The sequence below is a fragment of the Leuresthes tenuis genome, unplaced genomic scaffold (genome assembly GCF_036924035.1).
Source record: "Leuresthes tenuis unplaced genomic scaffold, fLeuTen1.0.hap1 SCAF_4, whole genome shotgun sequence".
Lineage (NCBI taxonomy): Eukaryota > Metazoa > Chordata > Actinopteri > Atheriniformes > Atherinopsidae > Leuresthes > Leuresthes tenuis.
Genome location: NW_027325358.1, coordinates 8,218,323 through 8,231,747, shown reverse-complemented (window position 1 = coordinate 8,231,747; position 13,425 = coordinate 8,218,323). Strand labels below are relative to the sequence as shown.

The 13,425-nt window shown below is 40.3% G+C and overlaps 2 protein-coding genes across 2 annotated transcripts; both read left to right on the top strand.

Annotated features, from left to right (window-relative positions):
- Positions 1–1,993: 1,993 nt before the first annotated feature.
- notum2 (notum pectinacetylesterase 2) lies at positions 1,994–7,000 on the top strand. The gene is made up of 11 exons (XM_072383770.1): positions 1,994–2,307; positions 2,431–2,483; positions 2,962–3,057; positions 3,159–3,219; positions 3,512–3,624; positions 3,724–3,826; positions 4,168–4,356; positions 4,504–4,604; positions 5,527–5,674; positions 5,819–5,866; positions 6,334–7,000. Exons 1-11 carry the CDS (start codon positions 1,994–1,996, stop codon positions 6,635–6,637), a joined length of 1,530 nt encoding a protein of 509 aa, XP_072239871.1. The 3' UTR covers positions 6,638–7,000.
- Positions 7,001–8,125: 1,125 nt separating this feature from the next.
- On the top strand, positions 8,126–13,170 carry rps15a (ribosomal protein S15a). Its single transcript, XM_072384383.1, has 5 exons — positions 8,126–8,176; positions 9,038–9,175; positions 9,364–9,443; positions 9,715–9,800; positions 13,040–13,170. Exons 1-5 carry the CDS (start codon positions 8,128–8,130, stop codon positions 13,131–13,133), a joined length of 447 nt encoding a protein of 148 aa, XP_072240484.1. The 5' UTR covers positions 8,126–8,127; the 3' UTR covers positions 13,134–13,170.
- Positions 13,171–13,425: the final 255 nt, after the last annotated feature.

Below are 13,425 nucleotides of genomic sequence, written 5' to 3'. Positions count from 1 at the left end.
ACTATATGATAATTACTTTATTTAGTCAATAAATATATCTATAGTGAGACATTTAAAAAAATTGGATGTGCTGTTTTCATTGTGTTTATTTTCTTAAGAGGGATGTGAACTTGGCTTTGTTATATTGTATTTATTATTTTTTTCTGTGCTTATCTCCCTTTTAACCTGTAGCACCTGACAGTCTCTTTAGCCCTTGCAACCCTCTGCAGACCTGCTCACTCTGTTGTAGCCTCTGGCCTTCCCAGTGATCATCATTTGCTGTGATTGACACTTTGAGATGGTGTGCATTTCATTGATGAGAATTTTAGAGCTCTGGCGCTCGTGATCCTTCAGTGATCGGTGGTACGTCACCCTGCAACCATCTGAGGGGCGACAGTCACAGATCAGTTTCAAATACCCTGTTGCTTCCATCACCAAAGGCAAACTGACCTAACCTGCCATCAAGGAGTCTGCAGACACCAATCTGGACAGGGATACTGCTGTGGATGAAGAAACCTCATCAACAATTCACCAAAACATTTCATTCCGCAGGTTAAAAAGGACTTTACTTGAGTGCTATCTGTCCTATCTGGACTGCTGCGGTAATACCTAATTTCTTTAACAGATTTTAAAATTTTCTTTGCCTGATTGTAGAGTGGAAAGGGGATATAAGAGCCAAAGAGTGGAGATATTAGCATGACTATGACAACGTCATTATATAGAACTGAATCTTCTACCAATTGTAATCTTTAACTACACTGCAGGAACAGCACATTTTATTTTTCTGTGTCATTTAAAAGGTTATGGTTAAGAAGAGCTGGATTTCTGTTAGGCTAAAGAAAGTTAGTGACACAATGTCAAACAGCATTAAAAGTGTTGGATATGACAAATCTGTAACATGTAGCATGTTTCTCATGTTGTGTAAAAGAAACAAAAAGTGTGGCTTCACGGCAACTTACCTTGAGGAGCAATTTAATCAAGCCAATGTCACTGTAATTCAATTAGAAAGTACTACTTGAATTTTCACATGCATTTCTTTTATAGCGCAAAAAAGGGAATGTGATTAGATTTTGCCAAATAATACAAGCAGCTTTTAATTTTAGCCATAATTAGGAATATAGTATACGGTGACATCACTGGAATTAATTGATCTGCTTATGCCATGAAGAAACAAATAGACTAACAGTTGTTGGGGAAAAATTAGATATCTGTAACTGTTAATTAGACTTCATGTGTGTGCAGCCACAACCGAGACGAGTTTCCACCACCTGTGCCAGTAGTGTTTGCTGAATTATCAACGGTTCACGAACCTCACGGTACTACTCATTCCTGTGTCAGAAGTGTTTGAGGTGTGCGCTCCAATGACCTCTGGGTCACATACCATTCAAAGCAGCTATGCGGTTATGCTGACCGTGTAGATGTTTAGATGAAAAAACTGGCAATTAGAGGTGGATGGTGGGAGGGAAAAGAAGAAAGAGGATGGGGGCAAAGAGGGCTCATTCTTGAGCCATGGTCAGCTGGGAAAGAGCTTGGTGGTGGGTGTGTGCAAAGGCTTGAAATATGTTGATGAGATACGTGTGTTATCTTTTCTCCTCGCCACTGGCCATCCAGTACCTCCCCTCGAGGTGTGTCGTCAGCAGTTTATCTCAGGGCCTGGCAAGAGCTGCAAGTGAAGACGGGAGGAAATCTGATCCAAATGGTGGCACTATAAAGCTCCTCACCGATTTGCGGTCTTCATCAAAACCTGCTCAAGACTTCATCACAGCTCATGACTGGCATCCTCCTCTCACACCTGGTCCCTGCTTTCTGAACTTCTCACTCACTCCTCAGCAGCAGCACCAGACATCTGCCAGACTCCAGCGGTGCCTCAGCAGCAATCCTCAAAACTGGTTCTTCTTGAAAAGGTAAATTCAGTTTAGGTTGAGAGTGTCTAAATATTAAGACGATCTAATCAAAGTAACAGGATATCAAGGCTGAATTAACCTCTTGCTTTACATGCCCCTTTTCTTCAGACATGAAGAGACTTGGGCATGTTACTTTTTTGCTTTTGTTCTTGGGAATCTGGGGTCAGACCAATCGTAATAGTAAACCTACTGGAAAGTCCACGAAGAGAACTGGTGGGATCCATGGATTTGTTGTTGGCCAGTCTCCCCCTGTGGTCAATGTTACTCCTGGAAGCCAAGGAAGCGGGAGAAGCACCGGAGGGCCAGCTGGATCTGGACAGGAGGCAGCTGCAGGAGCTCGTGCAGCTGGACAGCAGACGGATGATATGAGGCTGCACTTCCTCAAGAACACCCATGTTACATGTAATGATGGAACAGCAGCAGGGTGAGATGTTCTGGGTTTCTAACTGATATGGGCCATTTGTTGTATGATTTTAAAAGCAACAATGGATCCATGCATAGTTGCTTCACGTTGATCTTCTCATTATTTCTTCTTGTGGTTTCTCAGGTTTTACCTAAAGGAGTTCAGAGGAAGCCGCAGATGGCTGTTATTTCTGGAAGGTGAGTATTTTCATTGGGTAATTTGGTCCTCAAAGGTGAGATTGTTTTGGTGTGATGCCTCTTTGGAATTTTAATAAGGATGTCATCTTTTCCTGTCAACATCTGTTTTCTGTTTTCCTCCTGTCACAGACTAAGGATGTATGCAAATTGTCTTCCAGGTGTACTTGTTTATTCTGAGAGCAACAAATTTCCTAAAAAAACATTTAATCTGCAGAGGCGACTGAGCCAATAAATTGTTTTTGAAATTTGATTAAGTCACGCTCAAGCCAATGCAACGCAGTGGCATAGCAACTCGCCAAACACATTAACAAAAATCAGCAAATCAGGTGCTGATATTTTGTAAACGGAAGGATTCATTTGCCTCTCTTGTCCAAAATACAGGTGTATTAATCGTCTCATTCCTCAGAGGCTCAATAGGCAACCCAGGGTGCCCCTCTCTCAGATATGAATGTCTAATATTAGTCTCTATTATTTTTAGGTGGCTGGTGCTGCTACAGCAAAGACACCTGTGATTCCAGGTACCAAAGTATCCCCCGACTAATGAGCTCATCAGGGTGGCCCCAGACTAAAAGAGGTTGGTCAGCCAGCCATGTTTTAGAATGCATGCCAAACATGTTTCAATTAAGTTGCTTTCGTTGGTGAGGGAGATCTAATCAGTAATTGGATGTTTTACAGGAAGTGGAATATTGTCTTCTCAAGCAGATGAAAATCCTCACTGGCATAATGCTAACATTGTGTAAGTGCTTGTATCAGTGTGTGTCTTATCATTGTGGCTTCTGAAGGTGTCGGTTGCATCATCTGTAAAGGTTTGTGAGAATTGCCCCCCTGGATGCTAAGGAAAGATAAACCCAGTATTTTGATGGACATCAAACTGTTAACTTAGAGATGAAATTAAAGCAACATATTTGTTACATATTTGACCTAAAACAGACTAAAAAGCTCAGTTGATTTTTTATGGAGGAGAGGAGAAGCTGAATTGATGGCCTACAGCTTTAGTCTAATAAATGTGGCTGTCTCCATCACTGCAGATTCATCCCATACTGTTCAAGTGATGTATGGAGTGGTACGGGGCCTGCCCCAACCCCCCCTCCAAGGCCACGTCAAGGCAGAGACAAAGTAAGAGAAAGAAACACAAACACAAGTAAGTTTCTTCAGATTTGTGCCTCTTTTTGTTAAAAGAAAACTCTATTACTTGTCTGTTTTCTGCCCCTAATAATTTGATCTCTGCCTTTCTAACCAGCCGAGTATACTTTCATGGGATCCCTCATCATTCTTGAGGTCATCAAAGATCTCATCCCCAAAGGAATCAAGCAGGCCAAGGTTGTCATGCTATCTGGCACCAGGTGAGTTTGTTTTATTGCTCATGCTCTGATGATAACTACAACTTTTGGACACAAATTCCCATCCTCGTTATCTCCATGCCTACCATTAGGCAATAAAGATGTTTACAGTGAACTGTGATCAGTGACATAATGTTTATCAAAAGGCCATGGCCTGTAATGGTGAAAATTCCTCCCTGGTTAGCAACATGGTTGTTGGAACATCCCGGTGCCCTAAAACAGAATCCACTGTCGAAATGTGAAGCTGCTAAAATGTTGGCATGCCCGTGTCATTTTGATACCTCCCAAGAAAAATGTCCATCTCAAAGCCAAATTATTCACTGATTTTCTCGGCTCTCCTGCAGTGCTGGTGGAACGGGTGTCTTGCTAAACATTGAGAGGGTTGCCAGTCAGCTGGAGCAGCTTGGTGCAGAGGCTCAGGTCCGAGGCCTGGTGGATTCTGGCTGGTTTCTCGAGAGTAAGCAGCAGAGATCTCCCAACTGCCCTGAGACTGTTTCCTGCTCACCCGAAGATGCTATCAAGATAGGACTCCGGTAAAGACACATGCCCCTCTGACAGCTTATAGAGATTTTATGTTGATTCAGTTTCATAGATAAACAAAGACTTTGAAATAAACTCATCTTTTATTTTGATTGGGATAATTTTTTATGCTATTTATAAATTGTGTCTTACTTCCACAGATTGTGGAATGGGGTGGTCCCTGACAGATGTCGACAGCTCTATAAGAAAGGGGAGGAATGGCAGTGCTTCTTTGGTCACAGACTATACTCTACCTTGACCTGTGAGTGCTTGTTGATGCCTTTGTTCATCACGGTGATGGAACGGCATACCGTATAGCTGACTTAAGCTGGTCAAAAGAAATGTGTGCTGAAATATGAGAGCTGTGACTGTCATTTTCCCAGAAGCTGAAAGTGAAGAGATTGATTTACTTGCTGTTACTTAAGAGACTAGATGAACAGATCTACACATCTATCAGCCACAATATAAAAGCCACTTGGAGACAAACCAATCTGTGGATCCAACACATCCCATGGATGCTTGATCTAATCGGTATCTTTGGAGTCTACAGTCAAGCATTTATCTCTCTGTATTCCTCAATGTGTTCCTGAACACTTTTCTGCTTTAGCAAGCACACTGTCCTGCTGGGAAAGGCTGCTCCTATCGAGGAGTACAAAAGCATTGGCAAGGCATTGCATCATGATGCACAATTAGTTTCATCTGGATCCTAAATTCACCAATAAAAGCTATAATCACAGTAACAGGAGAAAAATAGAAAGCAAAAATTGAGGACAGTTTACTCCAGTTGGACAGGAGTAGAGAAATTGCTTACCCACTTTATGTTTTATAAGATTTTTTATTGAGAATGTATTTGTTAAATTTTTTACCTTTGAATGCCTGAGAATTGATCTGTGATGCCACCACAAGATGACTCCTAATTTTGTATTGCAAAGAACACCTGTTTATATTGGCCAGTTGAGGACAGCACTATAAGCTTTAACCTAACGTATTATTGCTCTATAAGATTATTATGCTCTGTGTTTTAACATTCATTATGAATAGGAAAACAATTACATTTATTTGTAGCTCTTTCTCATGGCACCTGATGAATGTACATTATGCCCCGTTCTTCTAAGCACAATTACGTCTGTTCAAATGAAACTAAACTAATTCGAGCTTCTTCAACCCTTCATTTTTGCATGTAGCCCCTCTGTTTGTTGTCCAGTGGCTTTTTGATGAAGAGCAGCTGAGAGTGGAAAACATCTACATGGGAGGACAGAGTCTGTCTGAGGAGCAGTGGCAGTACATACAGAATCTGGGCTTAGAGCTCAAAAATTCTCTGAGAGATGTCACGTAAGTTCCCAACATGTGAGGACAGCACTAGAACCTGCAAATGCAGCTTAAGTTGAAATCAATTTTCCGTCAGATAAAAGTGAATTCTACATTGATTTAAACAGCTACCAAAGATGACTTTTCTCTGTTGTTTATTCCTTTCAGGGCAGTTTTTGCACCTTCCTGCCTCTCCCACACAGTCATAACCAAAAGGTAAGTATGGACATTTGATGTTAATATTATTTAGCATCTAACACCACTTAATTTATTCTCACAAGCTCTCACATGCTTGGCCGACTGTTTCTATACTCTAACATTTATGAAACCTCTTGTTTCTCTGTGAAAAACACCTTTACCGCACAACACTAATACGTCATTGTATTCTGTGCTGGAATTAGTCATGCTAAGTGTATTCATAGAAGGAGGTATGTTTTTATTTTAAGAGCTTAAAGTCAAAAGTAATTTGTAGTTGCAGTTCTTATACAGTATGTAACACTCTCTGCTTTACAATAATGAGTCAAACATCCTTAAAGCAAATGATAAACTTTGTGATGAGACCATGATGTTGCTGTTTGCACTTCCATGGTCCTTAGTTAGTGACTGACTTCATCCCCTTACCTGTTCCTTTACATCTTTCCTTGTTTGTAATTTGTAACATCTCCAACTTTATGTTTCTGTAGGAACTGGATGAGCTTCCAAGTTAAGGGCACCTCTCTGCCACGGGCTTTACACTGCTGGGACAGAAGTCTGGAGGCAATTCGCAACAACAGAACCCCTGCTAAAGGATGTCCTTTCCACCTGGTGGACACCTGCCAGAGGCCCCAGTGTAACCCCACCTGCCCAGCTTTGGTGGACCGGGCCACCCAGCAGGAACTGACTTTGCTCCAGATGCTGGTAGCCATGGGCCTTGATCTCCAGAGGCTGGGAGTGGATCCCCAGGGAGACGCAGATTCTCTGGCCAGCATGGTCAGCAATGGTGGCTAACTGTAAACATGAATGGGAAATTAGCAGATTAGCTGAATGTATAAGGAAAATTGTGTTGAAAATTTAATGTAACCATAGAAATTCTGTAGAAATCTGGTTACGATGTCTTGTGCTGCTCAGCATTCCATTATGCACCACATGTTTGTTACATCTGTGACTAGGCTGGTGGGTACATTGCTGCATCTGGGTTTGTGTTGTTTAGCGGGCCCTCTACAGGACACCAGAGGAAAGAGCTTTAAACTGAAGTCATTTCAACTGTATGGGTCAGAGAGCTTTGAGCTTAAGCAGATGACTAGACATAACCTGCTACACACTTTCCTCCTGATCGGTCAAACATACAACACCAGAGCATCATAGTAGAGTTTTGATGAACAGAAGAGGCACAAACATTTAGATTAGAAAAATATACATTTTTACAACAGTTTTATACTTTCTTCACTTGATAGTCATTAAAAAATTCCATACAACAGCAGATACAAAAAAAATGTGTTCTGATTCTTCATAAAAACGTACAACTAAAAAAACTAACTGTTCATGTGAGATATCTATATTTAGATAACCCCCATATATATATCCTCACATGAACAATTAATCATGTGTCTTCTCTGCATGCAGAACAAAAGTGTGACTAGTTAGTGGTATATTTTCTTTGTAGGACAGCACAAGTAGATCACTGTCTGACAATATCTAATAAAATAGTTAATAATCTACAGGGACAAAATGCAGTCTCTGACTGTGAAGCCTTTGATGAAAAAAACGCTGTGGTAATTCACTGCTCAGTTGTTATAATTCATATTTACTGACAAACAGACAGACTACAACCTGTTGACATCGTCCTTACTTGTTGTCAAACATGTGCTTTTCCCTACAATGACATGCTAGTTTTGCCTGACATTTACATATGTATGTTCTGTTTTTAGTTAGATACTGTAATGACTGATGTACATGTTAAATCATGGAATTAAAAAAAAATGAACGCTGAAAGTGTTTTTTTCCTCTCTACTATCTCATTACAGTAATTGTGGAGTTATGAGAGGCTGTGGAAAATTCCAGCTCCAGTTATATCCTAACAAATCATATTTGGAAACAAACTGGAAATTTGGATTCTTGAAGTTCAATTCAATATTAACTTCCGTCGCAATCCTCCCTAAACTATGAGAGTCAAAACCTGAATTATTACCAAATATGGTTGATTTTCTTTTTTTTTTTAAAACATGTGACAGTTTTGGAATAGTTTCACTAATATTGTAATGGATGCATAAATGCCTGAATCTTCATCTCTTTGTGACGCTGAAACGCTAAAACAGTCTGTATATACTAAAATATACCAATTAGGACAGGATTTCTAAACTGATGGACACATTTTACGTTAAAATATTAACGTTAAAACGTCGTTTTACCTTTGATATAAAACGAAAGCAGAAAAGGCGATAATTTCGTAGTGATGTACATTATCTTGACTTTAAAAACTCTTGGATTACTCCCCCATAATGCATTGCGGTTTTTACTACTTCCTCTTTCCGCCATATTGCAGAACCGGTAAGATGTCTTTTTTACACTGTCATCTACAATCTCCAATGTATCTAAAGCATCTGAATGTTATAAATTCAATTAATTGTCCCGTTTTGAAGATAATTCACATAATAACAATTCTGGATGATTATCGATTTTACCAGTGAAAAGATTTGATCACATTTGCCCTATAAAGTTTCACCATCAGCCCCTCTCCTCGGCCCTCGAAATCGGTGCGTTCAAGGCTCTGTGATAGCAGCTAGGTCTTCTTTTGCTGGAGTGTTTTCTCTTGTTTGTATAAAGAAAAGTAAATAGACTTTCCGCAGATGTTTTTGTGTGGCATAGTTTTATGTTTTTTATTAGTTATTTATCATGGTAAGAAGGCGCCAGGGTATTTATTGCACTATCGTTGTAGTCCGCTAAGCTACGTAGCATTTTTGGGGGCTCACGAAGGACCATGCTTTGGTTGGAGACTGTTTTACTAACCGTAGTTAATGTCCCTAAAGGGAAATGACCGTTCGTTGATACGCGTTTGGTTCATGTAAAATGTATACATATCATAAGCGGCTGGCTAATGAACACTGAGTTGGTAATACATCGGCAGAAAACAAATTTCCGCGACTTGGTTAGCGCTAGCCAGGTTGTGCTAACTATACATACGACCCTCACTTCATGTTCATAGGCGCGTACACGGTAAAATCCAGCCATATGATTACTAAGAAAAAAGGTCTTTTTGTGTCTGATTGAAGGCCAAATACACCAGTTGGTGTTGTGAAAACGTGAGCGAGGTCTCCTCTCTTTAGTCTGCAAAGCGGTTTGCAGAGGTTTGTGATGAGGCTCACAACTTCTTTTAAAATACTTGATGTTTGTCTTTGACTGTGTCTGCAGGCATCATGGTGCGCATGAACGTTCTCGCAGATGCTCTGAAAAGCATCAACAATGCTGAGAAGCGTGGGAAACGCCAGGTCCTCATCAGGCCATGCTCCAAGGTTATTGTGCGCTTCCTAACCGTCATGATGAAGCACGGTGAGTGGCTTGTACTGATCAGAGTGTAGTTAATTAACTAAGTTAGTATGTGATACTGGTTATGACAGACCGAAATTATCAGGAGCGTGGTATAAATGTCTGTATAGCTGATGAACTTTGAAGAGGAGTTGGGAATATGACACAGTGCATCATGTTCATCTGCTAATCTTTTGCTTTTGGATCTCCAGGTTACATTGGTGAGTTTGAGATCATTGATGATCACAGAGCCGGAAAAATTGTTGTCAATCTCACAGGAAGGCTTAACAAGGTAAAGCTTTTCTAACTCTGCATTTACCACAGCTTTTACTTGTGATCAGTGGTGTAAGGGATAACATTTGTAGCTTTTGTAAGATATTGGAATCAGGACTTTATCTTATTGCTTATTTTTTTCTACAAGAATAAAATGGTAAATACAGCAACTTTCTGAGATGAGAAATATGAAAGTCAACTAAGATGATGCTGCTTCCTCTGTTTGCCTCAGTCTGTGTGTGAATGTGGAGTACAAACCTGTGCTTTTTCTTACCCTCCCTCTCTCTCAGTGTGGTGTGATTAGTCCACGTTTTGATCTGCAGCTGAAGGACCTGGAGAAGTGGCAGAACAACCTGCTGCCCTCGAGACAGTTTGGGTAAGAATCGCATGAACCGACTGTGTACTGTGCAGCTCTTCAGTGAGAAAAGACGAGCGTAGACTTACTCTTGCTCAGCTTAAGTTTTGCTGGTCTTGTTCCGTGCGTTAATGGCATTGTTTTAAGCGTGCACAACTTTCCCTTCATGATTCTCTCTCTTGGTTCTTGAGTGTGATTGTTCTTAGAGGATGGTGTGTTTGGCTTTCATTTTTCACACCAATTCTGCACTAGTATGCTGCTGACACACACACACACACACACATAGTTATGTTAAACCTTGATTTTAGTAAGAAATCGTCACTGTTTTAAGGTGACGCTTCTTCCTGTCGGCAAACGTTTTCCTCTCCCTTTGCGATACACTCCTCCTCGCACCATCTCTTCACTTATTGGCACATTTGCTGGCAAAAAGAAAAGAAGCAGTTCCACTGCTTGGCAGTGTTAAGCTCTGTCTCAGAATCTGAATATGGTGGTGTTTAATCTCAATGGAGGAACCTGTTTTAAACAACTGAGTTTTGGGTGTTGCTCTACAGCAGTTCTTTCCTTTGTTTGTTTTTGATCAGAGGTTGTCTCGTGGGGCTCACCAAGTCTTTCAGACTGGACCGTGTGTGTAAGTGTGGGCTGACGTGCGTTGACTCTTTTATCATTTACCTGTTATACTGTTTCATTAGTTCTCAACATGTCACTGATAGATGTGTCCCCGGTCAGCTGGGTGGACTCTGATCTCTGACCCCCCCGTTTTGTTTGGTCAGTCAGTGAAATTAAATTTCAGTGGCATCATTAGATTTACCCGCCATGGTCAACTAATGCTGAGTGGCATCACAAATCTGGTCAAGAGGAGGATCTATTTGCTGATTTGACCCTGTGCAGATACCCTGGTGGAGGTTTATCCTATCAGTGTGTCTGCGTTGGAGCACAGTTAATGAAATTATTGCTCTGAAAATAAAGTTTTTGTTAATCAGTAAAACGCATTTAGCTTTTAAACAAAGTGACTTACACTCCCAGGTATATCCCAGGCAGGCTAAGAACCCCTACTGAAGGTAGTACGTTTCCTGTTTTTAGGATTACTTAAACTAATAGATGCTCTTCTAATTAATTAGAACTAATAATTAGTAGGGGAATTGTAAACGTACAACCATGACTCAGACTTCTTTGTTTTACCTCTATCAAATCTATTGTAAGAGGTGACACTGAACTGAACGTCCTGGTTACTGTTTTTAATGCAGGGGTTTTTAGTCGGAGAAAAGTGGGATTCTACTTGGTTGCAGAAATGTCAGTCAGCCTCTTTTTATTTTGTCTAAAATGTTACTTGGAGAAAAGATTTGCAGTAAACCAAAAATAGCCATAAGTTTAATTGATTTGGAATAAATCCACAGTATATATTCCATGCAGCCGTCTGTCTAAAAATACTGAGATTTGTTATTGTAGAAAATAGCATATGAGAGCGACCTTTACGCCCCCAAAGCTATAGAAATGTCAGAAGACGTAGCTTCTAGCAGTGAAGTTATGCAAGGATTTTATTAATTTTAACACAGTGACAGCCAAGCATGTCCTGTCATCCAGTCCAATGAGTCTGTTTACCAGGTTTAAACTGCATACACCAATAGAAAGTATTATGTGGTTATTGTTGGTTGGTTATTGGCCATTATTTTCTCTGCTGCAGTCCTGTTGTCTGCCAATATGATTTACTCAATTTAAAGGTGCTCATTGTTCATCACGCCATCTTATAGGAAGTAAATGGGCCTCGTGTTTGAAGCCCTCACTCTGCATTTTGTTGTTTTGGATGTGATGGCCTATGTCTGTATTCATTTCTAGAAATTGTGTAAGCCGAGTTGTTTTGGTAGTTAACCGCTGTTCAGTCGATTGAATGAAAACGGTGGAAGTCTGACATGAGGGTACAGTGCAGAACCTGATCACCTCATCATACCTTGATATTACCTGACCTCTCTAAGTCTGTTTCATGCTGTCATCTTTCTGTCTGTTGTGTCAACAATTTCTTCTTAAAAAACGGACTTAAAATAGGCTACATTGTGGTTTAAGCCAGACTTTTGACAGCAGCCAGAACGGAGACCTGTGTGTCTACGTATAGATGCTGAGGAGATGATGGAAGGTGGAATCGTAATCCAAACCTACTGAATTCAGTGTTATCTGTAGCTTATATATCTGCTTTTTTACTTAAACTAAACTGGGTCAACATCCGCAGTATTTCAGGAGGTAGACCAGAGGGTTTCACTAACGAACAGGCTGTCGCACATAAGGATGCGTAGGAAAATGCCCACATTTCAGTTCAAGTTTTCACAGTGAAAAGTTGAACCTCAGCTACAAACAGCTGGATGACCAAAAGTCACTGCTGCGGTGCAACAGACTGGTCCGGTGTTTTATTTCTGAAGTCTTTGTGTAGTTTGACGTTAACGATTCGTTTTTCTGGAATTAGTGTTGCAACTTGCAAACCTTTTCTTTTAACTTTACAGTAGTCAATCATTAAAACATTACTTAAAACTGAAAGAAAAAAATCTAGTCATCTTGACATAGAACCTCACTTTTTATTGAATCTGACGAAAACGTGAAGAATGTGTGAACTGATTCAGCTGCTGGCTCAGATTTTTTATTTTTTATGATGTCATGTTGCGTACAGCACGTCACCTCAGAGTTGCACCACTTTGTACCTCATATGTGATGTTGGCGTTTTCTCTAAAGCTTATCCCTCAGATGTGTGCATCATTTAACCCATTAAAGACCTGATGCAACGCCAGTGTGTAACCGTGCCTGTGCTGTAATAAAGAGGACACACAATAACTCCTCATAGTAATTATGACTTTGAAAAAATGCTAAAAGGTTAGTACCATTTAAATTGAGCAGTGTTATTCCTATAATTAAATGTGGAAGTATATCAGTGTCCCTTTTTTTCGTGGCTCACTGGTGTTTTTGGTTTTCTAATAGCTGTTACATGCTCTGGCCAAAGCACGACAATCTCTTGGTGTAGAATTGAGATCCATGACGAGTTGCAGCTCTCCACGAAGTTTTAGTTGACTACAGAGTAGCAGAAAGCCTCCTAATTAAGTTAAAATCGGTCATGGTTTTGCTCTGAAGTGCAACAGGAAAGTTAAGACACACCCACTGTAACATTATGACTATTGTCATTAACATGCATGTCATTGAGCTGTAATCCCACTGCCTTTATGCTGTCCTGAGAGCTGGAATATCGCAGATGTTTGTGCTAACTGTGATCTTTGCCTCAATAGGTACATTGTGCTGACCACCTCAGCTGGCATCATGGACCACGAAGAGGCCAGACGGAAACACACAGGAGGCAAAATCCTTGGATTCTTTTTCTAAAATGTAAAGAACTGCAAATAAAAACAACCAGGGGAAAGCTGGCAGTCTGTGATTTATTTCTTGCATAAAAAATGCCAAAGAGATAACTCGGGAAGCACTACATCTTTTCTGTTGGAGGCTGTAGAAGGGTTTTGTGGATAGATGAGACCTTATAATGCAGGTTTTTATGGTAGTAATACAGCACAGGCCAAAAGTTTGGACACACCTTCTCATTCAATGTGTTTTCTTTATTTTCATGACTATTTACACTGTAGATTCTCACTGAAGGCATCAAAACTATGAATGAACATGT

Coding starts and splice junctions, on each gene's coding strand:
- notum2 (XM_072383770.1), top strand. CDS start 1,994: ATGAAGAGACTTGGGCATGTTACTTTTTTGCTTTTGTTCTTGGGAATC. Junction 2,484..2,961: donor ATGGCTGTTATTTCTGGAAG/GTGAGTATTTTC, acceptor TATTATTTTTAG/GTGGCTGGTGCTGCTACAGC. Junction 4,605..5,526: donor ACTATACTCTACCTTGACCT/GTGAGTGCTTGT, acceptor TTTTGCATGTAG/CCCCTCTGTTTGTTGTCCAG.
- rps15a (XM_072384383.1), top strand. CDS start 8,128: ATGCATTGCGGTTTTTACTACTTCCTCTTTCCGCCATATTGCAGAACC. Junction 8,177..9,037: donor TCCGCCATATTGCAGAACCG/GTAAGATGTCTT, acceptor CTGTGTCTGCAG/GCATCATGGTGCGCATGAAC. Junction 9,801..13,039: donor CTGCCCTCGAGACAGTTTGG/GTAAGAATCGCA, acceptor TTGCCTCAATAG/GTACATTGTGCTGACCACCT.